We start from the raw sequence: 26,467 nt of genomic DNA, 5'->3' as shown, positions 1-26,467 counted from the left end.
GCCGTAGAGGCCAAGCGGGACTATGGTTTACTGTGTTAGCAAGTGTGGGGAAGGCAGAAGAGGAGGCCAGAGAAGTCCTCGAGGCTGTTTTGAGGAGCTTGGGTTTTGTCTCAGTAGTGCTGGAGCCACTGAGAGGTTTCACACTGGGTTCTACCTGCTGAGAGTATGAGAGCCAGACTCTTCACACGCACGGAGACCAGGCTCGGAAGACATCACAGAGCCAGGGGCCTGTGGAGTCAGCTGGGAATGACCAACCATGGTCTCCCGGGCACTGCCTCCTCTGTCACCACCCTTGATGGGTCCTCACAGTGCCAGCCAAGCAGCCCAGGTGAGGCCAGGAAACCAGGCTGGGCAGAGCTTTCAAAAAAAGAGGAGAAAAACCTTCTAGAATCATAGGAAAGAGAAATTAAAAAAAAAAAAAAAAACAAACTTTTGTTATGGACATTTGTAAGCATTTATAAGAGTAGAATGAATAGTATAATACAGGAGCAATGGACCAATCATTTAACTTCAGCAGGAGACCTGGGTTCGATCCCTGGGTCGGAAAGATCCCCTGAAGGAGGAAATGGCAACCCAGTCCAGTATTCTTGCCTGGAGAATCCCATGGACAGAGGAGCCTGGCAGGCTACAGTCCATGGGGTCACAAAGAGTCGGACGCAACTTGGCAACTGAGTAGCAGCAGCAAATGCATGTATATACACATACACATGTATGTGAGATCAGTGGGGTGACAGTGTCAGGCCACGCACACGCTCTGTCTCCTAGCAGCCTTTTCTCTCAGCCTTTTCAACCATCCCTGATGGCTGTGGCCTGAGTCTTTGACACTGAGTTTTGCCAGTGGTCATGTTTGAATTCCTTGCATACGTTTTCTAGACCTTCCTCTGTTAAAAAAAAAAAAAAAAAATGCTGCCCCTCCTCCGTCCACCTTTTGGAGTAATTCTTTGAGGTTATTATTCATATTAACGCTCCAGTGGTCCCAAATTTGGGTGTGGAAGCCCCTTTGAACTAGAGTCTGTGTCCTTTTGTTAGGTCACACCGTTTGTCTAACACTTTTTTTTTTACCTCCTGGCACAGGAGTTCCAGGTCCACCTGGCCTTTGGAACTAATCGATTCTCCAAGGAGCCTGGGTTCCTTTTAGTGGGGCATCATATTAAAATCCACTCCTGTCTACGGCTATGCCACCCTGAACGCATCTGATCGCGGAAATTAAGCAGGGTTGGGCCCGGTTAGTACTTGGGTGAGAGAAGCCACTTAATTGTAGCAGGTGTTCTCAGCGTGGCTGAGATGTCATTCCACCAGGGCCCTTTCAGTGGAGTGCTTCAGGGTGTATGTGTCTGTGTGTGAGTATGTGTGTCTATGTGCATGTATGTGATGTCTGTGTACATGACATTCAAATAACAGGCACAGGTCACCAGCAGCAAAGACATGAGACCACCCGAAGGACCCTGTGACCCCCGTGTGCAGCCCTAGCCAAAACTGCACAGCTAGGAGGGCAGAGACCGGCACCCGGACTTAGAACATCCCCACCCCCACCTCACAGTGCTATTACTTGCCCTCGTGTCCTGGCTGAGATTCTGGAGAGGAGGGTGACCTCTGTGTCCAGCATCATCCCAGACAGCCTCGGACACAGCGGTCCCCAAGTCAGTGTGTATGGGTGACAGAGATGTTTCTTTGGCCCTGCAGAGACACCTGGAAAAATAAGAGATGGTCCCGGATTTCTAAGTGGAGGGGTGGGGAGGCAGGAAAGAGTCGTTCGGGCTTGGGTGTAGGTTTGCTCTGTTTACCTGCCTTGCGTCCTTGGACACGTTGGTGTCTGCAGACCTCGGTGTCCTCATCTGTACAATGATGGTGATGCCAGTAACTTCCTGGGGTCAGGAGGATTCAGGGGGCATGTCTTCAGCTAATCTGATGCCTCCAGAGCTCAAGGACCATTGGCAACAGGTAACACTGAGGCTCAGAGCCGAGTTAACTCGACGGGATGTCGAGGCCAGTGAGTTCATCTTCTCGTCTATGAAACGATGACGTATGAAGGTCCCTTTGAGCTGGACAGTCCAGGGATGTCAGTCTTGAGTAGTGGACTTCAGTTACCGGACATGGTAGGTCTGGGTGGGAGTGAGGGACTGATCGTGGATCTGGTGGGGAAGAGTCCGGGAGTGAGGGGACCGTGGGCAGGAACTCCCTTAAGCTCCTTATTTTGCCTGATGAGCAGTTGGGTTCCTGAGGAAGGGGCTGGCTCCCCCCCACCCCCACAAGACACTCATCTTGCTGGGTGATCCAGGGCTGTGCTGGCCTGGGGGTGGGAGCTGTTGGTTCCCTGGGGCTTGCTAGAGAAGCCCCTCCATGCTTTTTCTGGGTCTTTCCCTGTAAAGGCCTAGCAGCCACTTTCTTCCATCCCACTAGAGACAGAATAAGGCTGTGAGTCCCAGGACACACATGCAATGCTGCCGCAGTGCCCTAGGGGCCAGCCTGCTTCCCAGCTCGACGTGTGGCTCAGGACAGGAGGGCACATCCCACATCTTGCTCAGGGACCCTATTCAGTCCCTAATGTAAAGGCTGATGGGACAGCAAAGAGCCAGGCTTGACCTTCCCCGTCAGGGCCATAGACTCTTAGGATCAGTGTGGTGTTTTCAGCTGGCAATCCTGAGTCTTCCATTCCAGGGCCATCCAGGATCTAGAGGCAAGCTGCCGAGGTCCAGTGGGCCCAGTGGTCCTTAGGATGAGGGTCTTCTTGCCGGCAAAGGGAAGACCCCAAAAGGCAACCCCAAAGTCGGAATGGAAGCTGAAATCACAGCCTCCCTGCTCTTGGGGTAGGGAGGGTGACAAGTCACGGAGGTGTGGCCGAGCACCCCAGTCCATGGTACATGGATCCAGGGTGTGATATGTTGGACAAGGTGGGGAATTCAGAATAAGATGTCTTGTTCTGAATCCCATACCAGGAGATGGTGGCCCACAGTCCGCCTTAACTCTGTACTCCCAGATGGATTCTGCAGGTGGAGACAGCTCTCAGAACTGCTTACCAGCAGAGGGCAACTGAAGGGTTAATGCTCCCAGCCACCGATGGGGAGACGAGGAGGCAGACCTGCTTTGGAGCAGTTTTCTCAGAGCTCCTGTTGGGAGGTTTCCTCCAATTCGCCTTCAAGCCAGGGCACGGAAGGCTCCTGCCTGCCCTCTCCCAGAACATGGTGACTTAGGGGTTAACAACAGCTGAAGGAGCATCCTCGAACTTCCCTGGCACGGGGCTTTTAACCCATCCCTCCACCTTCAGGGAACCCGAAGGAAAAAGGGTGTCCAATATGGAGAACAGCTCTGACGATGTTTCTTGCCTCTCTCCCCAGAACCTGGGATCCTCATCACCAAGCAAAAAGCAGAGCAAGGAAAACACCATCACAGTAAGTGGCTCCCGCGCGGCAGGTGGGGTGGCAGGCTGGGACTCTGGTCCACAGCTGGGCTGTTGCCGTGGCAGTGTGAACCTCTGAGTGGAAGCAATGCCCAGCCTAGAATCTGGGAAGTTCTAAAGCTTGGACATAGCTGAAGTTTCCCACCACCCCCTGCTGCCCCCGACCCCCACCCCCTGCCTTGCCCTGGCCCTTCTGTTGATTTCTTATTCACTTTTTTTCTCCAGGCAAATAAGTGGAAGGATGGTGCTCGGAATAATGCAAAACCATTTTTCTCAGGGCAGGCAAGGGAAGCTGGTGTGCAGGAGTGGGTGGGAGGGGGTGGACTGTGCTCTGAGCAAGTGACGTGACGTGTAAATTACAGCCGTGGCAGGGTGGCTTTTGTGCGGGGTAACTTCTGGAAGACATCAAAGTTAAAAGCAAGAGAAAGCGCCCTAAGAATAGAGTTCCTGATGGGGAAGCAGGCAGCCTCTGCCTAGAGCAGCTACACAGTCTCCCAGGGCCGAAAGCCCGCCAAGACTCACCGGCCCCCCAGCCCCGTGGAGGCTGAAGAGGACCTCCCCCCATTTCCCTCCCCACTGCCCCCGCCCCACATCAGCCTTGTGCTCGGGGAAAGCTGGCACTGAATGTCAACATCCCTCCACGTAGAGAAACAACTTGTCTGTCTGCTCAGACAGACCAGAACTTGGAGATGGGAAGAAGTGTGGTCCCGGGTATGCGGTTTTGACCAAGTGCCGCAGAGCTGGGACCGGGGGATGGGTCCCTAGGCCCATTGCCATGCTGCCCACAGCCTCAGAGATGGAAGTGGCAGGGAGACCCCTGACCCGGCTCATGCAGGCTGCACATCCACTTTGGAGGAAGAAGCAGTGGGCAAGCAGTGACAGTAACAATCATAATTGCTGCCACTGCATGTGCATTTATTATGCACCACTAGGCTTCTGAGCACCCATTCTAGGCTCCAATCACTGAGGGAGGGGCGGGTGATTGGACCAAGGTGGGTGTGGGGATGGGGAACCTAGACTCTGAAGCCAGGGTATCAGTCACAGCACTTCTGAGCTGGACAGTGACCTGGGGAAGCTTTCCTGGCCTCTCTGTGCCTCAGTGTCCCCGTCTGCACAATGGGGAGATGGTGGGCGTGTGTGCCCTAGGGATGGTGTAAGGACGGAGTGAGTTCATACCTGGAAAGCCCTTAGAACAGCCTGGCACACAGTAGGTGCTCAGTTCGCACCAGTCTCCTCGTCGCCCTATTTACAGATGAGGAAACTGAGGCACAGAGCAGGACCTCAGCCAAGGTCACAGCTAGGAAGCATCGGGGCTGAGACCTGTGCCCCTTTTTTTTTCATTAATTTTTATTTGAGTAGAGTTGCTTTACAAAGTCATGTTAAGTTTCTGCTGAACAGTGAAGTGAATCAACTATATCTATACATACATCCCCTCTGTTTTGGATTTCCTTCCCATTTAGGTCAGCAAAGGCATTGAACAGAGTTCCCTGAGCTCTGCAGGAGGCTCTTAGCAGTCGTCTGTTCTATTCATAGTATCAGTAGTGTATAGCTGTCAATCCGCACCTCCCAATTCCTTCCACTCTTCCTGTTCCGCCTTGGTATCCATAGATTTGTTCTGTATGTCTGTGTCTCTATTTCTGCTTTACAAATAAGACCACCTATACCGTTTTTTTTAGATTCCACATACATGCGTTAATATCCAATATAAACAAATACTGTATATTAAAGCATATATCTGAGACCCGAACTCTTATCACCGGCCGTGTCCCCCTGGAAGTTGCCCCCTGAGGTGGGGGACCAGGTGACTCAGGGTGGGGCCAGCGACAGTTTCCTTGTTACTGGAGCTGATGGGCAGGGTGTGGGAGACCCCCACCCCACCCCCTGGGCAGACCTCCCATAGGTGAATTTTGCAAAAAGCCCTTAGGGTGCTAGGGCAAAGTAGGAGCTTCTAAAGTTTCCTGAAATAGGGAGGAGAAAGTGCAAGAGAGGGAATATGTTAGCATTGTAGAAGGAGAGTGAAAGAGAAAAGGGGGAAGCAGAGGGTTATGCCTCCCTTGGGTGATGGTGTGCCTCTCACGGGCTGGGGCCTGGTTCACCTGCCTCGGTCTGCCTTTCGCTCAGAGCTTAGGGCTTTGTCTGTGTGGGCTGGGTGTGGCCCTGGGTCTCCTGGCAACTCAACTCCTCCATCCCTGCCTCACCACCTTCCCTCCTCCTTCCCACTGCCCTGCATCACTGCCTCTCATCCAGAGCCTCAAGGGTACTTGTTTAAAATGCAGGTTCCTAGGTTGGTCCCTCCAGGGTGAGGCTATAAAGTTTGGGTTGTAATCAGCATCCCCCCAGGTTTGAAATAAACACTCAAGCCTTAGGGACTTTTTGCTGGGGCGACTGAGGAGGGGCACAGCCAGAGTGAGGAACAGAGCCCCCTGGCTGTGAACCTGGATCTGCCGGCTGCCAGCCCAAGGGCCCTGCTCATCTCCAGACTGGAGGTGGGTGTCCTCGCTGGCTGGCCGGAGGGGCTGAAGACCTCTGTACCTCCGCTCTCTCCCTCCCCGGGAGTACTCTCTCTCCACCCGCAGCTCCTTCCTCTGAGCCCTGATCCTGCAGAGCTCATGGTTTCCCTGGGGGGCAGTGTTGCAGGGGTGGGTCTGAGAGGGGAGCATGGAGCTCGGGCCCAAGCCTCCCTCTTCCTGGCATGTGGGATTGGGGTGAGGGTCCTCTCGCACGATCTGACCCTAGGAGCAAAGATTTGCAGACCTGTGTGGCAATGACGGATACAACCAGGCATCTGAGTCTGGCTACCAATGTGGCTGAGATGCAAGGACCCAGGTTTATTCTGATTCTCTGGCTTGCCCCCCTCCCCCCACACACCCCACCCCACTGGGTCTGGAAGAGGTTTTGAAGAGGCAGACACATGCGCTGCTTGACAGCAATGGAGCCCCGGGTAGGGCTGGCGGTGAGTGGGCTTGATTGGAAGTGACGGGCGGTGATGGCAGTTCACAGCCCTCGGCACCAACATCATGCATAAAATCTAGAGGATTCGAGAGCAGATGACAGCCAAGCCAGCCAGCCACACTCCTGCCCTAGAAAGAGGGGTCTGGGCTCCCCTGATCCTCAGGTTCCTGGTGTGGCCCCCTGGGGCCTGGGGCCCTGGGTGGGAGCTTGGAGGCCAGATGTGTATGCACCAGGGGGCATTTCTATTCTGCTTCCTTAGGTCTGGCTTTTGCCTCTTACATACCCTCCCCATTAGCCTCTCTCCAGGAGGAAATTCTGTAGAGCTAGGAGATCAAAGCAGTCCATCCTAAAGGAAATCAACCCTGAATATTCACTGCAAGGACTGATGAAGCTGAAGCTCCGATCCTTTGGCTACCTGATGGGAAGAGCCGACTCATTGGAAAAGACCCTGATGCTTGGAAAGATTGAGGGCAGGAGAAGAGGGTGACAGAGGTTGAGATGGTTGGATGGCGTCACCGACTCAATAGGCTTGAGTTTGAGCAAACTCGGGGAGATGGTGGAGGACAGGGAAGCCTGGCGTGCGTGCTGCAGTCCATGGGGTGCGAAGAGTGGGACAGGACTGAGTGACTAAACAACAGCAAAGGAGGAAGTTCAGGGCCCATTTAGATGTAAAACCACCATCTTTACTGTGCTGAAGGCGGCCTCTGCCTCCAGGGAGGCCTCCATGCCGGGCCTCCCCGCAGGAGGCGCCTTGGCTGGGTTGCACTTGTATTCAACAGCTCTCGCACCATGGTTGGATGCCTTTGTGGCGACTGTACCCCCCTTAAGACGCCCCCCAGAGAGATTCTGGGGGCTGCTCTTGTTCTAGTGGAACCCCAGCTGCTTAGTGGGCCCACTGGGAGCAGAGCAGGTGTTACTACGGTTACTGGGGGCTGGAGTCAGTCCCTGAGCGAAGACGCTGCTGGTCGAGGGTAATGATCTTGGGAGCAAGAGTGAGAGGGACCCCTGGAACTTTCCGCAGACAGAACAGGGTAGAAGGCATCTTCTGCTGCCTCCAGCACCCCTTCCTACTTGCACCCCTGCCTTGGATGAGGACCTGGCATAGTTACATCTAAGCGTGTTAGAAGGCCGTGTGACGCAGGTTAAGGGCCAGGTGTTCCTGGCTGGCTTCTGACCCTGGCTCCACCATTACAGATGAAGTTTGCAATTACTCATTATTTCCTTGTTTGCCTTCCTCATCAGCCTGTAAAACCATCGAGGGCAGAGACCACCCCTTCTGTCTCTAGGCTCTGTTCATTGTACTGACAGACACTGACAGCTCCCATCCTGTGGCTGTGCTGGGACACAGCAGGGAGCAGGGCAGTTTCCTCCTCTCTGGCAAAGAGAGAGAGATGCTACACAAGCAGTCAGGAGAAATACAAATGCACACGTGCAAAGTGCTAGAAAGATCTACCCTAGTGCGCAGCACCAGGTAGCCGTTCAACAAAGGTTTGCATGAACCGCAGACGAGCAAGTGTTCCTGGTACAGCCTCATGGATGCAAATACTTCTGCGACCCTCAGTTAATCAAATGAGGCCAGTGACCCAGCTCGTGGGGTTGCTGGGAGGATGAAGTGAAGAACCACCAAAGCTCTTGGCAGGAATTCTTCCAGGAATTCCACGAGTTTTACAAGTTCCTTCCACAGCAGGGTTGGTGAGGTGCAGTTCTGGAGATGCCCACCAAGGGGGTGCAGGGCTCTGCGAGGATTCAGGAAAATTCCTGTGAGATTCCTGGGCTGGAGAAATGCCAAAATCGGGGTTGACTGAGTGGAGACGGGCACTCGGGGGCCACTGGCCAGTCCCTCTGAGGGCTGGTGCCCTCAGAGTGGCAGAAGCCACAAGCCCTCTCCCCCAGCCCCATTAGCTTTCCTTCAGTGATGATTACAGGGCCACACTTTGTGGGATCCCCCCTGCCTTCTAGACCCTGGACAGCACTTTCTAGAAGACCTCTATATCCCCTCTGCGTGCCTTCAACCTCCTACTCCATGATTCTTAATGCCTAGTGCAATGTCATAGTTCGTTTGTCATTATTACATTTGCTTTCAATTGCCATGGGCTACATTATGAAACAAAATAAAGACGGGCTGTGATCATCATTATTTGTTGAGGCAAGAAAAGCTGGAACATGAAATAGGGACCATGTGAGGCTGTGGAATCCGGCCCTGCTTTCCAGAAGGAGACTCCCCTCTGGACATTCTCTGGGGTGTCAACCTGAAAAGAGGGTTTGGGAAGACCCACTGCCTGAGCTGGGTGTCAAGAGGCTGTCTGGCTGCCGAGACTGCAGGCCAGTGATGCCTCGGGTGGCAATGGGACGGGCTCTGGGGGGAAGCTCCCCACCCCGGGGTTGCCTTGGCACCCACCTGGACCTTGGTGGCATTCCGTGTCCCCCTGCCCAGGGTTCTCTGGATCATCCCTGGCCATGGGCCTGCCTCTTGCATCATGTTTCCTTCCAGAGCGGGACTCTCTGCCCTTACATTGGCCACATGCTAGTTTCTGGGAAGAGGGGGCTCTTTCCTTGGCTGGAATTTCTCCTGGATTCTCCCCCCTAGACTGCAGGAGGGGGATTTACTGGATTTACTTCCAGCCACCCCCGAGCCCCTAAACCAGAGGCTGCAGCTGGGGACCCATGGACCTGACTCGACTGGCAGAGGAGTTGCTTTGACTTGCAAGGGGTTGTTGTTGCTGTTATTAACCATGAGTGAATTGCCAACATTGGAGAAGGGACTGGCAACCCACTCTGGTATTCTTGCCTGGAGGATTCCATGGACAGAGGAGCTAGGCAGGCTACTGTAGTCCATGGGGTCACAAAGAGTCGGACATGACTGAGCAACTAACACTTTCACTTTCAAGCATTGAGATACTTCACGTATAAATCCTCATTCTCCACTACTGTCAAGTCATCACATAAGCTGATAAGCCTGGACTCTTCATTCTAGCTTGACAGCAGTTGGCGGGAGCTGAGAGGAATCTGCTCCCCGCCCGCACAGACAGACCCTCCCCAGCCTACCCCGCTTTTGAATGTGGAGGCTGGTCACCCCCCACAGCCTGAGCTGCAGTTTCCATGACGTGCAGCCCCACACTTGTTTCCATGGCTTTCTGGCAATGGAGTTTCTGGCTTCTATTCAGAACCTCGGGGATTTTCTGCACTGTTCTCCCCCTGAACGTCTGACGACTCCCACTTCAGCAGTTGCTGGGATTGTGATGAGGGTTAAAGACTGCCGGGGCTTAGGCCTTGCCTTCCTGAGGCCTTACAGCTCCCAGAACAAATTAGCAGACTCTCCAGGAGCAGATGCGGAGCTTGAAGTAGCATCAGCAGGGTCGGCGGCGAAGGCACAGCTGCAAGCAGGGAAAGCCAGGAGTGCTGCAGATAGGCTCCAGCAGAAAAGTCCGAGACAGAGCCCAGGAATCTCTGCACTGCTCTCTCCTGGGCCAGCTAGCCCCAGGCACACACCCGGGATTCTCATTTCAGCTCTCTTTGTTCATAGAATGCATGCTGTTCAGTTGCTAAGTCGTGTCTGACTCTTAGTGACTCTGTGGACTACAGCACACCAGGCTCCCCTGTCCTCCACTGTCTCCCAGAGTTTGCTCAGATTCGTGTCCATTGAATCAGTGATGCCATCCAATTCTCTCACCCTCTGTCGCCCGCCCCCTTCTCCTCCTGCCCTCAGTCCTTCTCAGCACCAGGGTCTTTTCCAGTGAGTCGACTTTTTGCATCAGGTGGCCAAAGTATTCAGCATCAGTCCTTCCAATGAATACTCAGGGTTGATTTCCTTTCGGATTGACTGGTTTGATTTCCTTGCTGTCCCAGGGACTCTCAAGAGTCTTCTCCAGCCCGGTAATTCGAAAGCATCAATTCTGCAGCGCTCAGCCTTCTTTATGATCCAACCCTCATATCTGTACATGACTACTAGAAAAACCATAGCTTTGACTATACTCACCTTTGTTAGCAAATTGTTGTCTCTGCTTTTGAATATGCTGTCTAGATTTGTCATAACTTTTCTTCCAAGGAGCAGGTATCTTTTAATTTGATACATTTATAGAATATATATCCTGAGATAAAATTCACAAGGTAACCTCTCACCCAGGATGCTCAGCCACTTAATTCCTTTCCCTAGAAGCAAATGATGTCATCAGTTTCCTCCCAGAAATATGCCAAATTTGGATCTATTCCTACCTCCTTCCTTTTTTTTTTTTTCTTAACTCTAAGACAACAAACCCTAAATACTATTCCACCTCTTCTCCCCAGTCACCCACCCACTTAACACTGTCCTGCACCTTCCTTATCAGTACAGAAGAATGTCTCACTGGGCCTTTCACCATGGTTATGATTCCTATCCATGTCTCTCATACTTTCTAATGATTCTCTTGCTGATGGCCAGTAGAGTTGGGCTCTAGCCTTTTGCTGTGTAGGCATAGCTGTGGTAAAAACCGTGTGCTTAAGTCCCTGTAGCCACGTGCAGGAGGAGGGGAGAATCCTACAAGCAGGGTCACTGGTGGAGGGCTCTGGACATTGGTTGTGTTGTTAAGCCCTGTTGCACTGCTCTCTAAGACGGCTTGGACTGACTCCAGCCCCTGTGGGGTGGGGGCGAATGCCGGTCACCCCTCATTTGAATGCTGACCACCGCACGATACCAGTGCATGTTCTCGACCAAGCTGGCCCTGTAGGGAGACTGCTTGAGTGCTTTGTCCTGGGACCAAAGCCTCCCCAGCTTCTCCTAACCCTCTAACCAAGCTGTGCTCTCTCCTGTCTGTGCCTTCCAGATAAACTGCGTGACGTTCCCTCACCCAGACACAATGCCGGAGCAGCAACTGCTGAAACCAACCGAGTGGAGCTACTGTGACTACTTCTGGGTAAGTGGTGCTCGGTGTTCCTTGTCCTGTGGTCCCAGGGACCAGGAGTGAGCACCCGAGAGGTGCGGGAAGAGCCTTGAGCTCAAAGCAAAGCAACTTCTCCAGATGAATCCTAACAGCTGGCAGTCAGTTGAGCACTGGAGGCTGGAAACTTAAGACCCACTTGGAGTCTAGATTATTCTGTAAACCTCAGAGAGTCCACAGGGCAAAACGGAAACTCCAGCCAGAATGTAAGTAAGCTGGAGGGTCACCTTGCTGCTCAGCAGTGACAGGAGACCAAAGTCAACTCCACGAAAGGAACCTGGGCTCCAGCCTGTTCTGTCGCTCTTGAAGGTGATCTTGGACAGTGCTGCTCCGACAGCCTTCCTGTCTCTATCAAAGTCACCAGGAATTTGTAGGGAGCTCCAGCGTGAGCAACTCTGTGGTTCCAGAGCTTTTGTGTTACTTATGGGAACCTCCACTGTGTTACTTATGGGAACCTCCAGTTTTGCAAGATGAGCAAGTTCTGGAATGGGATGATGGTGATGGTTGCCCAACAGTGCTGCTTCTAAGTCACTTCAGTCGTGTCCGACTCTCTGCAACCCCACAGACGGCAGCCTACCAGGCTCCCCTGTCCCTGGGATTCTCCAGGCAAGAACACTGGAGTGGGTTGCCATTTAATGCCACTGAACTGTGCACTTAAAAATGGTTAAGATGATACATTTTATGTGTAGTTTTCCAAAATTAAACATCTTTTGACAGATGCCGAGTCCTACTCAGAAACTCTTGGAGTCCTCCTGGACATTTGTATTTTAAAGTTAACAAGGGCTTTAAAAATGAAATCACCCCATTCTGGAATCAGACAGTGGTGATGATTGTACAACCTGTGTATATATTAAAAACCAGTAATCATACACTGGGGCTTCCCTGGTGGCCCAGCAGTAAAATATCTGCCTGTGATGCAGGAGCCACAGGTTCAATCCCTGGGTCTGGAGGATCCCCTAGAGAAGGAAATGGCAACCCACTCCAGTGTTTTTGCCTGGGAAATCCCATGGACAGAGGAACCTAGCAGGCCACAGTCCATGGGGTCACAAAGAATCGGACATGACTGAGTGACTTAATCACCATCACCAATGGTACACCTAAAAAAATAAAGTTTTGCAAAGGCCCCAAGGAATCAGAAATCAAAAAAGAAAAACTTTATAAAATTTCATCCACCATGCAGAATGGATTATCTACCCTTTTTTAGATTTGCTAACCAAGTGTATATTAAACAGTCACTTTTGTCTTCCTACCAAACCTCTTGCACTTTAGAAGCTAGCCAGGGATTCCTGTTGCCCCATCTGTGTTTCTTCTAGATCTTCTGAGATGAGTATGGGGTGGGGATATTGCAGGAAGAACTCTGGCTCTGGCAACAGACACACCTGGAGATGGTGAAGAAAGAGCTCAGGGGTGTGGATGAGCAGGGACCAGAGTGTATGAGACCTCATAGGCTCCATCAGTGTGCTGTATTTTATTCTGTTTGCAGTATAAACAGATGGTAGAGGATTCAAACAGGAACAGGATGTGATCTGGTTTGTATGTGCCTTGGAACATGCATGCATGTTATGTCATTTCAGTCATGTCCAACTGCACAACCCTATGGATCCTCAGTTCATGGGATTCTCCAGGCATAATAATGGAGTGGGTTGCCCTGCCCTCCTGCAGGGGACCTCCAAGACCCAGGGATTGAACCTGTGTCTCTTACGTCTCCTGCATTGGCAGGTGGATTTTCTTTACCACTGGCACCACCCAGGAAGCCCCACGTGTCATATAGGGAAGGCAGGAGTGCCCCTTAGCCTCTGGGAGGCCAGGGAAGACGGTGGCAGCTGTGGAGATAGAGGGGAGGAGCTGAATTTGGAGATGTCATCCAAAAAGAAGGGAACAGGAACCAAGCATGGGAAGTGGACCAGCTTAGACTCCAGGAATGGGTACCCTGGGAGCCAGAGGTCAGTGGAGGGAGAGGGGTTGGAGAGTGGGCAATCCTGGTCAGTGCCATCCTGCTTCCATCTCGATTCAGGCTTTCCTGGGACTCTGATACCTACCCTAGGGCTTTGTCTCCCTGACCATCAAGACCTTTTCTTCTCACAGAAATTTCTCTGCTGACACAATCCTTAAAGCCCACTTCTTTGGGCCGGCTTTCCCAGTGTGGACAAATTGCTCAGCCTGTCCATCCTTTCTGGGAGGTGGATTGGGGCTAAGTGTTTTGAATAATTTTTCTTTGACTTTTTCATGAAGATGTAGCATTCATACAATGGAGTGCACACATCTTAAATGTACTTGGAGTAAGTTTTCAATGGCCAGAGCAGCTGCACTGTGATGTGGCTGAGATGTCAACCCTGGAAACCTGCCTTTTTCCACTCTGGCAGTGGCCCTTCAATCCAGCTTCTCCCCAGAAGTCACTGCGATCTTTTAGGCATGTGCATTGGAGGATGGCACTGCCTGGCCAGTGTTAAAGTGGATGGCAAGGCTCAGGGTTGGGGGTACCTGCCCCCGAGGTTATCCACTGTCTCCCAGCTCAGTCAAGATGCTAAAATTCTGCAGAGGATCTAGCCAGCCCAAGCAGCCACCTGGAGCCTGTGTTCTTGGCCACCTGCCCTTCCTTTTCTTCATTTCTAGGTTGAGGGGTTGAGAGGCCCAGATGTGGGGCGGCTGCAGTGGTCAGGGCTCAAGCATCCGGGAGCACGTTGGGGCAAGGGCGCCGGGAGGGGCGTGAGTTGGGGCGGCTGAGACTACTGCCCTCGTCCTCCTTCTCGGGCTGAGGTCAGGGTTATTAGCAGGTGACTCGGGGTCTCTTGAGAGTCCCTTGGACTGCAAGGAGATCAAACCAGACAATAAAAGGAAATCAACCCTGAGTATTCATTGGAAGGACTAATGCTCAAGCTGAAGCTCCAGTACTTTGGCCACCTGATGCAAGGAGCCGACTCACTTGAAAAGACCCCTACGCTGGGAAAGATTAAGGGCAGGCAGAGAGGGGTGTGGCAGAAGATGAGAAGGTTGGATGGCATCACTGACTCAGTAGACATGAGTTTGAGCAAACTCCAGGGGATGGTGAAGGATGGGAAGCCTGGTGTGCTGCAGTCCATGAGGTCACAAAGAGTCGGACACGACTGAGCGAATGAAGAACAACAGGGTCTTTTCTGGGGTCTGTCTTCCCTACACTCCGTTCATCCCAGCTCCAGACGCCGGTGTCCCTAAGCGCTCCTGCCTCTCTCTCCCTCCTAGGCTGACAAGAAGGACTCCCAAGGCAACGGCACGGTGGCTGGGTTTGAACTGCTGCTGCAGAAACAGCTGAAGGGCAAGCAGATGCAGAAGGAAATGTCGGAGTTCATCCGGGAAAGGTGAGTCCTGGGCCCTCCCTGCTCCGGGGCTGGTGATGGCACCCACCGTGGTCCCTGAGCCCGGCGTGAGCCCCGCACACCCAGCTCTGCACTAAGGGACGTGCAAAATAGGAGTCAGACTCACGGGCCTTGGGACAAGTCTGGCCAGCAGGTGTGTTGCTTTGGCCTATGTAGTGTTTTCAAAGATTCAAACCAATGTTAAAAACTGGTGGATTTCACATTAAAATCTGCATATCTGACCTCTCTGGGGAGAGCAAAAAGTCTGGCTCCGTGGCTGTGCCTCCCTCATGCAACAGTGCCTGGAGCTGAGGAGCAGCTGCCCGTGTGCTGGGAGCCTGTGCTTCCAGTTTGCTGCAGTCCCCACCACTCCATAATATATTGCCATGAAGACTGCTTGGCTCCTTTGCTTATCTGTGCATGCACAGCCACTGTTCTTTAATGTAACAAAAAAGGAGAATGTTACCTTCTGTTCATTTTTGAGTCAAAACCACATCCCAGCCCTGGGCATCCAGAAACACCCACCCCTACCCCCATCTCTGCCTTTAGGGAACTCAGTCTGATGGGAGAGGTCAGGTCATTATGATAAGAGCAGAGTATAATAGTGGTTTGCCTGTGTGTAGATGAGGAAACAACGCATGCCTGCTCAGTCATGTCTGACTCTTTTGCAACCCCCTGGACTGTGGCCCGCCAGGCTCCTCTTCCATGGAATTCTCCAGGCAAGAATACTGGACTGGGTTGCCATTTCCTCCTCCAGGAGATCTTCCCCACCCAGGGATCAAACCTGTGTCTCCTGCATTGGCAAGGAGATTCTTTACCGCTTGAGCCATCAGCAAAGCCAAGGGAATGATGAATTCAGCCTAATGGAAGTGGGGAAAGTTATAGTGACAAGCTCCTTCTCCATCTCCCTCCCTCCCCAGGCTCTCCCAAGTTATGAGACTCTGTTAAGCTGACATTTACCTGCACATTCACACACATATGCTTACCCCCCTCCCTCACACACATACATACACACAACTTCATATCTGGAATTTCAAAGGCACACTGGAAATATTTACGGTAAATGGCAATGTATTTTTAAAATAATTTTTTTTTTGGCCACGCTGAGAGGCATGTGGGATGTTGGTTCACCCACCAGGGTTCGAACCCACGCCCCCTGTATTGGAAGTGCAGAGTCTCAGCCACTAGACAGCCAGGGAAGTCCCAATGTTTCTTTTTTATTTACAGCAACAGTAATTCAGTAACAATTCTGTGGTATGTTAAAGCACCTGCTTTCCTTTAGGAGGCCTATTTTCTATAGATAGAATCAAATCTTTGCTTTATGGCCTATGAAACAGGTAGGAAATTGAGATACTGTGTAGTTCAGGTGTCAGAAAACAGTAGACACCAGGCCAAGAGGAAAATGGCTAGAAAAGCCAAGTTTGAACATACTTGTGGTTTATGCTTTCATAAAGACGTCACATTAATAAATAAATGGAACCATACCTGCGAGAACCCTGGTCTTCCCTGGGACAGGTGGACTCTTGAGACTTCTCAGTCCACCTAGGGTCTCGAAGGGGCACCTTTCAGAGCCAGGAGGGGTGGGACCTGAGGTGCAGAAGCAAGAGCTGGGCCAGGGTGGGAGGCCAGCCGTCCGGTGAAGCACGTGACCTCAGCTTAGGGGAGCGAGGCTGGCATCAGCCCTGGAGAGGACAGGCCTCGTGCCCGGTACACACAGTTGGCATTGCTGAACTTTTGAAGCTAAGAGTGTGACGTGGTTTTGACATGGTTAGATCTGCTTTCTCGAGAGATCTCCTGGCCGGAAGCTGCAGGCTGACCGTCCACATCCTCCTGGGGAGAGGAGGGACTAAAGACTCGCTGGATAGAGAGAAAGCGAGGGAGGCGGGCTTGGGAGGATGTGGAGATGGCAGAGGTGGTGGTGAGAGAAGGACCGAGACTGGGCCTCTCAGCACTGACGTGGGAAGTGATCGTGACCCCCGAATGCTGCCCGGAGATTCGATCAGGTTGCTCTTTCTACATCCTTTCACGCTTCAGCTCCTGAGAAGCCAAGAAGCAAATGCTGCAGCCCTGGGAGCATTTCTGGGTTTGTTTCGTTTCCCAGATGATGGACTAGGGGCCTCTCTGAGGCCCCAGCCGTCTGGCCGGCTCTGGTCATCACAAACATGGCTCTTCAGGGGACCGCTTAGACAGTGACTAATGCCATGACAACACGTTTTACACAGTTGTGGCAGATAATACAGACCCCTCCCCGGAGAGCTGCCTTGAAAGTGTGTCAAGGGCCTGCTGGAAGTGAAATCCAAGGCAACTTCCCTCTCTGGGGATGTGGCATCTGCTGGGCACCACTGGTTTCCATGGAGATGCTTGCACCCTGCAGGCTGGGAAGTTGGCGGCCTTGAGGGCTGGGAGAACATGGACAGCGTTCTCTTCCTGCTTCTTAGGGGCTGTGGCTACCTTGCAGGCTCTCACGCCAGAGCTCTCACTTAGGGGCAGGGCAGCCGTGGTCCATTACCAATTACATCTCTTCATTTAAGTGTTTGCCATGTGTCCAGCCCTGTGCTAGGGGCTATGCAGATGACCACTTTTCATCCTCACACAGGCACCAATCCCCCACTTTGCAGATCGAGGTTCAATTTCATTCCTTCATTCAGCTCATATTAAGCACCTACTGTGAGTCGGGTGGAAAGACAAGAGCCACGTACTTGCAGATTAATGGTCTTTACACGGTTAATGAGCAGCAAGGCTGCAGGTCAGATCCACGGTCTAGCTCTGAGGAGCTGACATGTTGGGTTTTCTCCCTTTGCAGGATAAAGATTGAAGAGGAATATGCGAAGAACTTAGCTAAGCTCTCTCAGAACTCCTTGGCCGCACAGGAGGAGGGGTGAGTAGGAGGAACAGGGAGTGGGGTAGGGAGGGGGAGGGACACTCAAGAAAGGGGAGGATCCCTTTTCACTGATCACTGGTCATTGCCATGGTCCCATATGGATGGTGAGGTCTCCATGCACCTGGCTGAAGGTGGGTGCCCATGATTCAAAGTGGGCATTCATGGTTAATGGTGAACATTCTTGGTTCAAGGTGGGCATTCACGGCTCCAGTTGACCAGCCATGACTCCAGGTGTGGGCATCCATGCTCAAGGTTGTGCTTCCACATTATTTACTCATTAGCAGCCAAGGGCCTCCTGGCAGATGCTGGAGTATGCCAGGACCCCTTCTGCCCTTTCCCCAGTAGCTTGGAACCAGCCTCCAGATGCCCACCCCTGCTCCCCTGTCTCTGAGAGCAGGCTGGCAAGAAACTAGATGTGGGAGGATTCCACACCTGGCCCCTTGGTTAGAATCTCTCCTGTGAGCCTAGGCCCAGGCTTCCCTCACCCTCCAGCAGTGACCATCCAGACCTCCGTGGGTGGGACCTTGGCTAGGGGAGGCCCAGCCCCACCCTTCTGGCCACAGAAGAGTCCCTAGTTGGGGGTAGATTGCTGCCTTCTGAGCTCCATATGTTAACATAGTTTCAGCCTGCTGGTGGTAAGGCAGATCGGCACAGCTGCTATGGAAAACAGTTTGGCAATGTCTCAGAAAACTAACCAGAACTCCCACAGGACCCAGCAATTCCACTCCTAGGTTTATATCCAGAAGAACTGAAAGCAGATATTCAAATATATGTACATACATGTTCATAGCAGCATGATTTATTATAGTCACCAAGTGGAAATAACCAAAATGTCCATCAAGGATGAATGCATAAGCTAATTTTAGTCTGTCCACGTTGGCTATATGGATAGGAATGTTATGCAGCCATAAAAAGGAATGAAGTACTGATCCTCATTACCATGTGGATGAACCTCAAAAACATTATACTAAGTGGAAGAAGCAAGATGCAAAGGTTGTATGTTATAGGATTCCATTTATAAATGTCCAGAATAGACAGATCCATGGAGACAGAATGAAGATTGGTGGTTATCAGGAGTTGGGGGAAAGGGGACTGGGAGCAACTGTTTAATGGGTACAAAGTTTCCTTCTGGGGTGTATGTTCATCTGCTCAGGTTGCTATAATAGAATACCATAGGCTGAGTGACTTAAGCCATATGACTTAAGCCACAGAAATTTAATTAATCCCGATTCTGGAGGCTGGGAAGTCTAAGGTCAAGGTGCCAGCAGGGTTAGTGTCCCATAAGAGCTCTCTCCTGTGTGGCAGGTGGCTTTCCCTTGGTGAGGAGAGAGAAGGAACTCTCTGGTATCTCTTCCTATGAGGACACAAATTCGATCAGATCAGGGCCCCACCCTTATGACCTCATTTAACCCTAATTACTTCCTTAGAGTAACAGATAAATGTCCAAATAACAGCCACACTGCAGGCTAGAGTTCCAACCTATGGATTTAGGGAACAACACAAGCATTCAGTCCATCACAGATGATATTGATAAAAAAAGCTTTGGAACTAGATAGAGGTGGTAGTTGCCCAGGATGGCCAATGTAGTAAATGCTTGTTCTCTTTGAAGCGGTTAATTTTTAAGAAAATATTTCTTTGGCTGTGCTGGATCTTAGTTGCGGCATGTGGGATCTAGTTCCCTGATCAGGGGTCAAACCCAGTGCTCCCCTGCATTGGGAGCACTGAGTCTTAGCCATCAGGCCACCAGGGAAATCCCCTGGTTACATTTGTGTTAAGTGAATTTCCCCTCAGTCACAAAACAAAACCAGAATCTCAGGAGGTAAGAGCTGAAAGGCCCCCCGAAGTCCCCTCTCTAGTCTGACCTCCCTGCAGTGCAGTCTCTATTTGAATCCCTCCTATGAAGATTCAAATAGAGACTTCCTAGGGATGGAAGATACTCTGTCATAGTCATCAGAGAGCCGTGATGTTGAACAAGCCCGAATCTGCCTTCATAGCTTGAATTCTCCAGGGAACAGGGCTTTGCCAACCAAACATAGCTTTGATTAGGGCCTCTTCGTGGGCTTGCCATGCAGCCAAGAGGTTGGAATGGTTTTTACGGACGCAGCAGGCCACAAACCACAGGATCGCCCTGCATGGCCAGTGTCCCTTCCAGGGACATCAGGGAAGCTGCCTCCAGCCTCCTCCTGCTCCATGTACCCAGTCTGGGACCAGGGCAGGAGGGGACCCATGAGGGAGTCTCCCCTCTGAACTGGGGATGGGGCTTTCCTACGTGTTCCCACGCCCTGCCGTGTTGCGCTACTGCTCCTAAGAAATTCCACCTCCTCAGCCTGGGCCACTGCCAGAGACACTCCATCCTGCCCATGCACATGGCATATGCTCCCGGCTACACGAGTCCAGAGTCAGGCCTCACCAGCATGCAGTACACATGTGCAGCCACAAACACGGGCAATCCACCACACACTCACAGTCATGGATTGGCATTGCTCGTCTGCAACACAGCCATGAACCCGTACCCCATCAGCCCCGTACCCACGTCCCGCTCCCACACACACGCTTCTTCCAGGAGGCACACGGGCCCCTGTTCACAACCTGCAGCCCCACCGCTTTGCATTCACACATGGCTTTGTCCGTCAGCCCTTCCACCTGAAACTTTCACAGCATGACGCTGGAGCCTAGAGATGTAGGGTAGCCTAGGAAGATGCTGATGGGGAGACTTGAGTTGCCCTCAGATTCCACAGGGTGTGTACAGAATAAACAGAATCAGGAGATGAATCCTGCCTTCAGTTTTGCTGTCCTGTGTGGAAAGGATTTTGGTCTTTCCTGGTTGGTAATTGTGACAGTAACATGGATTTTGATTTAGTAGGCCCCAGATGGTGTTCTGGAACAGAAATTATGTCTTGGGGTGTTTGTTTGTTTTTTCCCATCAACCTCTTATCACAGTCTTCAATGAGAGAATTTCTAAATGGCTTTTTTCCTAAGTTGTGATGTGGCTCCAAGGCTGGCTAAGATATTGCAAGGGGGCTGAACCAGCTCAGATAGGCCCGTCCACGTGTTTGGAGTGATGTCCTCCTGCCTGTGGGGGCCCAACCCAGCAGTGGGGCCAAGGACATGGCCCTAAGTGTGAAACTGTGCTTCTGCCTTTCTTCCCAATAGTCCAGATGACAGTCTCAGGTCACTGTCACCATCCCTGGGCCAGTTATTGACCGTGTGCTTTGCTAACAGCTGACTTACAAACACTCAGCACCAGCAGGGCTTCTGGGCTCTTGTTCAAATCTCCCGCAGGCTGGTGAGTAGCTTCGCCGCAGGGAGAAACGCCCCCTTTGACCTCACTGTCATGGAGCTCCCGCTTCTCCCCAGGACTGCTGCTGTGAGCAGTTGACTTTTATCCTAGTTGTGTGATCCATCTGGAGGTCACCTGTGTGCGTGGCGTGGGGTCAGGGGCAGGATTTCTTTTTCCCTGTGGATGTAGAGTTGTCTCTGCACCTGGTGTTGAAAGGCTGTTCGTTTCTCCGTGAAGATGCTTGGCATCTTTATTGCACATAGATCACCCGTATTTGGATAAATCTTTTTCTGAACCTGGTATTCTGATCCCATATCTGTATGACTCTCATGACTCCTTCCACTCCCTCCTCCTCCCCACCCCAGGCCCTCTAACCATCTGCCCAGTCAGGTGAGGGTACAGGCCACCCAGCATGGCCCCAACCCAGCTCCCATGAGCTCAGGCCCTTCAGGCCAAGACAGACGTCAGCAGCTTGCATCATCCCAATTCCCAATCCCTTCTCAGGTGGGCCCCCCAGCCAGAATCACCCAAGGGGACCTTTCTTTGCTGTCCAACTCCTAGATAAAATCGGTCAGGCACTTCCCGTAAACACCCACCCTGGCCTGAGCCAGCACCACCACCAGACAGGCCTGGACTCTGATCAGAGGGATCCATTCTGTTCTGTTGGGTAATTTTCAGCTGCTGGTTGCTCAGCTTAGAACCCAGAAGCCTCGCAGCAGGCTGTCTTTTAATCAGGTTTTGCCACTCGAGTTTAATGAATTCTCTGGGGGAAGTGGCTTTTTGATGAAAGGAAGTCAACTGACCGTTCAGCCCTGGTGTACTGGCTGGGTGAAGAGGTCTCGAGCAAGAATGCAGGAGCATCAGTGGGAAGGTCAGAGAGGTTCAAGAGTTCTCAGTCAGGGAGATTGGAGCGTAGGGGCATGCTTTCAAAAGTCCAGGGGACTTTGGGAGATTGCTTGTACTCGGAACATCTCTTTCAAGTGGAAAAGCAATTTAGCTTAGAGGACTCTGCCATTCTCTGGTTGGCTGTGGGCAGCACTGGGGCTTTATTACTGGCCAGAATAGGTTCTAGAGCATGGGTCGGGAGGCCATGTTCCTGAAGATGGGGATGGCGAGCCTTCTCAGCTGTGTGGGCAGCCCTAGGAGGCCCCTAGACCCAGATGGTCCATCTTAGCCCGCCCCCCCAGAAGTCAGGCCACTGGAGGTTTGCCTGGAGGCAGGGCTGTGTGATACCTTCTGTTAGAGAAGGGCTTCTCCCTGGAAAGGCACCCATTCTCCCTCCTTGTTTGCCAGCAGGTGTTTGCACCCCTCAACAACAAACCAGGGAGGGTGACGGGAAGGCAGGGGACAGTCATGGGACAGGTATCAGGGCCCTCGTGACACCCCCCACCAGCCCCATCTGCCTAGTCCTCTGGGCTTCTGGACACTTCCCAGGCACTCAGCTGGCTGCTGCAGTCAGTTCTCTCAGCTGTGCGATGCTCAGCTCGTTTGGGGGTGGCTTTTCCAGTCCCATAGGTCAAGGCATGGTACTCAAGTTTGTTTTGTGCCCGACCTCCTCCTCATCCAAGTCCATGGTCTCAGGCATCATACGTTCCCCAGGGACTCGGAGTCAAGACCCACCATCCTGCCTCATGGGGGGAGGGCTGTGGCCTCTGCCCTGAGGTCAGTGCGTCTGTCCACGAGCCTCACCGTCTCCTTGGTGTTGCAGCTCCCTGGGAGAAGCGTGGGCGCAGGTGAAGAAGAGCCTTGCAGATGAGGCTGAAGTTCACCTCAAGTTCTCTGCCAAGGTAACCCCTCCCTGGGTTGGTCTTATACACACATGTGCAGCTGCTGCTCCAGTGTGTGGTGTTGCCTGGTTTCCATGGTGTAAATTTCAAGAGTCAGGAAGAGATGCTAGCAATAGATGGTTGCTCCCCTGTACCAACAAAATAGCATCGAAAGCCATACACATCCATCAAGAGTGCAGATAATCGTCAGGTGTCGTTAATAGGAGGGTATGAGGGTATGTGTTACCTTTGTTTTTAATACAGTTTGTTAATTTTAAGTTTAGACCATTGAAGTTTTAATACTGGTTGTTCTTTACTAATCAACTCACAAAATTCCTCCAAGTTTAACCCTGGGCTATGGTGAGGCTTGGGCTTCCCTGGTAACTCAGACGGTAAAGAATCTGCCTGCATTGCAGGAGACCCAGGTTCGATCCCTGGGTTGGAAAGGTCCCCCTAGAGAAGGGAATGGCTTCCCACTCCAGTTTTCTTGCTTGGAGAAATTCCCTGGCAGGCTACAGTCCATGGGGTTGCAAAGAGTTGGACACGACTTAGTGACTTAGCACAGCACAGCACATAGCTGATTTACAATGCTGTGCTGATCTCTCCTGTATAGCAAAGTGACTCAGTTATATACAACATAGACATTCTTTTTTTTTAGGGCTTCCCTGATAGCTCAGCTGGTAAAGAATCCTCCTGCAATGCAGGAGACCCTGCTGGTTTGATTCTTAGGCTGGGAAGATCCCGCTGGAGAAAGGATAGGCTACCCACTCCAGTATTCTTGGGCTTCCCTCGTGGCTCAGCTGGTAAAGAATCCGCCTGCAGTGCTGGAGACCTGGGTTCGATCCCTATGTTGGGAAGATCCCCTGGAGAACAGAAAGGCTACACACTCCAGTATTCTGGCCTGGAGAATTCCATGGCCTGTATAGTCCATGGAGTTGCAAAGAGTCGGACATGACGGAGCGACTTTCACTTTCAAAGACATTCTTTTTACATTTTCTTTTCCATTATGGCTTAGCGCAGGACATTGATTAGAGTTGCCTATAAGCCCACACTTTAAAATTGAGGGGTACGCCACCTCCTTTACTGCTTGAAGGTGGCATCCCCCAAGATGGCTGCTCTTTCCCGAGATTTCCACGCTCAGCACTCACTAGTCCTGTCTCTTTTCTAGTGCTTTTCCCACAGCAGTTGCATTTCTGGGCTTTCTGCACTGTTGGGGGACAGGAAACTGGCTTTGTTTCCATATCTCCCCACCCTGCCCCATGATGGTTCTCTGCACACCAAGGGCAGAATGAATGACTCATACAGTTGAGATGTGCGAGGGAGCTTTATAAAGAGCGGAGCTGGGAGGAGAAACAGTGCCATTACCAGCTCCCCGCTCCTGAAGGATGCTGGTGCCCCGAGAGGGAGTTGACACCCAAACGTGAGTGAGAACTCCTGCACCAACAAGGGCACACTAACCTTAGACACCAACCATTTCACAAGGAAATTGCCTCTCGAGCACTGGCAGAGAAAGGAGCCCCGTAAACGAGTCGCCTTTGAACCTTGTATACAGAGCAGTGAGTTATTTTTAAGCTGTAGATCACAGCAATGTTCCCTCTAGGTCTCCCTTCTGCTCTCCTAACCCCCGGCAGCTCCAATCTCTGCGGCTGTAGAAACCTCCATTGACCGTGAGATGAATGGTGAGGCTGTGTCGTGAGCATTGTGAGCATCGAGGCTGGGAGCCAAGTCTGCAGGCTTCTAAATGGTCACCTGCTGGATCCCCGGGAATCCTGGTGGCCTTTTCTCCCCATCAGCAGGCCCCCGATTCTCAGTCATTTGTGAAGTGCTCACTGGGAGACAGAGCCCTCCCCCATGCAGTTCTCCTATAATCTTACTTTTTACTACTGCTGCTCACAGCACTGGCGGCTCAGACGGTGAAGAATCCGCCTGCAATGCAGGAGACCTGGATTCGATCCCTGGGTCGGGAAGATCCCTTGGAGAAGGGAATGGCTACCCACTCCAGTATTCTGGCCCGGAGAATTCCATGGACAGAGGTGCCTGGTGGCCTACAGTCCATGGGGTTGCAAAGAGTCGGACACGACTAAGCAAATTCTTACACGTACTCACAGCACTACTTCTAGTCACCAAATGTCTGGGTTTTCCCCACACTGACCAATTCCCTGACCCCAGCTGGAGGTCCTACAGTGTAATTCACTTCTGACACTTAACTGTCCCGAGCTCAGCATCAGATCCTGCAGGTTAAGGACTCAGTCCCACGAGGCCACCCTTGCTTCAGACGGCTGTTATAAGTAGTGGGTCACCGGGTTACTCACAACTTCTGTCCCACTTGGCTGCAAATCAGGGTTTTGAGTGATCCCCTCATCAGGTTTGGTAACTTATTAGAAGAGCTCACAAAACTCAGGGAGACACTTATTCATCAGTTTATTATATATTAAAGGGTATGATAAAGGCCACAGATGAACAGATGCTCAGGGTCAGGTAAGAAAGGGTCCTGAGTGCAGGTGTCTGTCCCCATGGTGCTGGGGATGCACATCCCAGCACGTGGGTGTGTTCACCAACTCAGAACCTCTTGGACCCTGTGATTTTTCAGACTTTTGTGGAGGTTTCATCACATGTGCTGTGTGTTAGTCTCTCAGTTGTGTCTGACTCTTTGTGACCCCATGGGCTGTAGCCCACCAGGCTCCTTGTCCATGGGGATTCTCTAGGCAAGAATACTGGAGTGTGGTTGCCATGCCCTCCTCCAGGGGATCTTCCCAACCCAGGGATCAAACCCAGGTCTCCCTCACTGCAGGTGGATTCTTTACCATCTGAGCTACCAGGAAGCCCATGAATACTGGAATGGGTAGCCTATCCCTCTTCAGGGGATCTTCCCAACCCAGGAATCGAACTGGGCTTTCCTGCATTGCAGGCGGATTCTTTACCAGCCGAGCTCCCAGGGAAGCCCTTCATCACATAGGCATAATTATTAACTCAGTCTCCAGCCCCTTTCCTCTCCCTCCAAGGGATCAGAGGAAGGGGCTGAAAGTTCCAATCATGGCCTGATCTTTTTGGTGACAAACCCTCATCCAGGAGCCCACCAAGACTCGTCTCATAAGAAATTCTAAGAAATGTAGGAGTTGGTGTCAGAACTGGGCTCAAAGACCAAATATTAAGCAGAAGACGCTCTCTCAGCACCTTTGTTGTTTAGGAAATTACAAAGGCTCCAGGAGTTCCGGCCAGGAGCGGGGATGAAGAGCAAAATAAACACGTTGTCATTTGGTGGGCCAAAAAGTCCATTTGGGATTTTCTGGACATGGGAAAATCCTAACATATACAGCCAACCCCATGTATCACAGTATCACGGTTACATGAGTTTCATGTGCAGGATGTAACTCATCTCCCTCAGTTGTATCAGGCATAATGCAAGACAACATCGCCGTTTCACAAATGAGAAGGAACAAAGAGGTCAAGTCACAGCCCGTGGTCACATAGCCAAGTGGGCTCAGCTATTGAGGAAACAAAGGAGAAGACTGAGTGGGTTGGAGCCTTGACCCCTGGCCCTTTCCTCTGGGCAGACCAGTGGCATTTAAAACCCAGAACTCTGTGCTGAAGCACACTGCCCTCTCTTAGGGACTGTCCACCATGGTACAGGCTGATCTTCCAAATGCCGGGATGTTTTAATTCAGAGCTGACTTCATCTAGCTGATGGGAGGCTTCTGAAAAATACTCACACAAAATTCACACATAGATTTTTCCATAAGAATGTCTGCTGCCTCCAGCCCATCAGTCAATGTTGGTGGCCTCAGGCAGCCATAGTAGCAGCCCAGTGATTGTATGACAATTCCTTAAAAAGAAAAGACTATCCATCCACCATAGATAAATATAGCTCCACATGTGCAAAACCCATTTTAACATCTGCTCCAAAAGGCTCCTTGAAAATGTCCTTCCTGAGTATTCTGTGTCGAGG

The 26,467-nt window shown here is 51.7% G+C and overlaps 1 protein-coding gene across 8 annotated transcripts in view; it reads left to right on the top strand.

The window, feature by feature from the left end:
- Positions 1-26,467, top strand: part of GAS7 (growth arrest specific 7) — a 212,118-nt gene that overhangs the window by 168,497 nt on the left and 17,154 nt on the right. For all 8 annotated transcript variants that reach the window (XM_061391065.1, XM_061391066.1, XM_061391071.1 and 5 more), the window contains 5 exons: positions 3,336-3,389; positions 11,149-11,238; positions 14,482-14,597; positions 17,398-17,472; positions 22,464-22,542. In XM_061391065.1, coding sequence (XP_061247049.1) covers positions 3,336-3,389; positions 11,149-11,238; positions 14,482-14,597; positions 17,398-17,472; positions 22,464-22,542 — 414 coding nt within the window. The remainder of the gene's footprint in view (positions 1-3,335; positions 3,390-11,148; positions 11,239-14,481; positions 14,598-17,397; positions 17,473-22,463; positions 22,543-26,467) is intronic.

This window comes from Bos javanicus, chromosome 19 (assembly GCF_032452875.1).
Source record: "Bos javanicus breed banteng chromosome 19, ARS-OSU_banteng_1.0, whole genome shotgun sequence".
Lineage (NCBI taxonomy): Eukaryota > Metazoa > Chordata > Mammalia > Artiodactyla > Bovidae > Bos > Bos javanicus.
The sequence above is the reverse complement of the archived record's forward strand: the minus strand, read 5'-3'. Positions and strand labels throughout refer to the sequence as shown.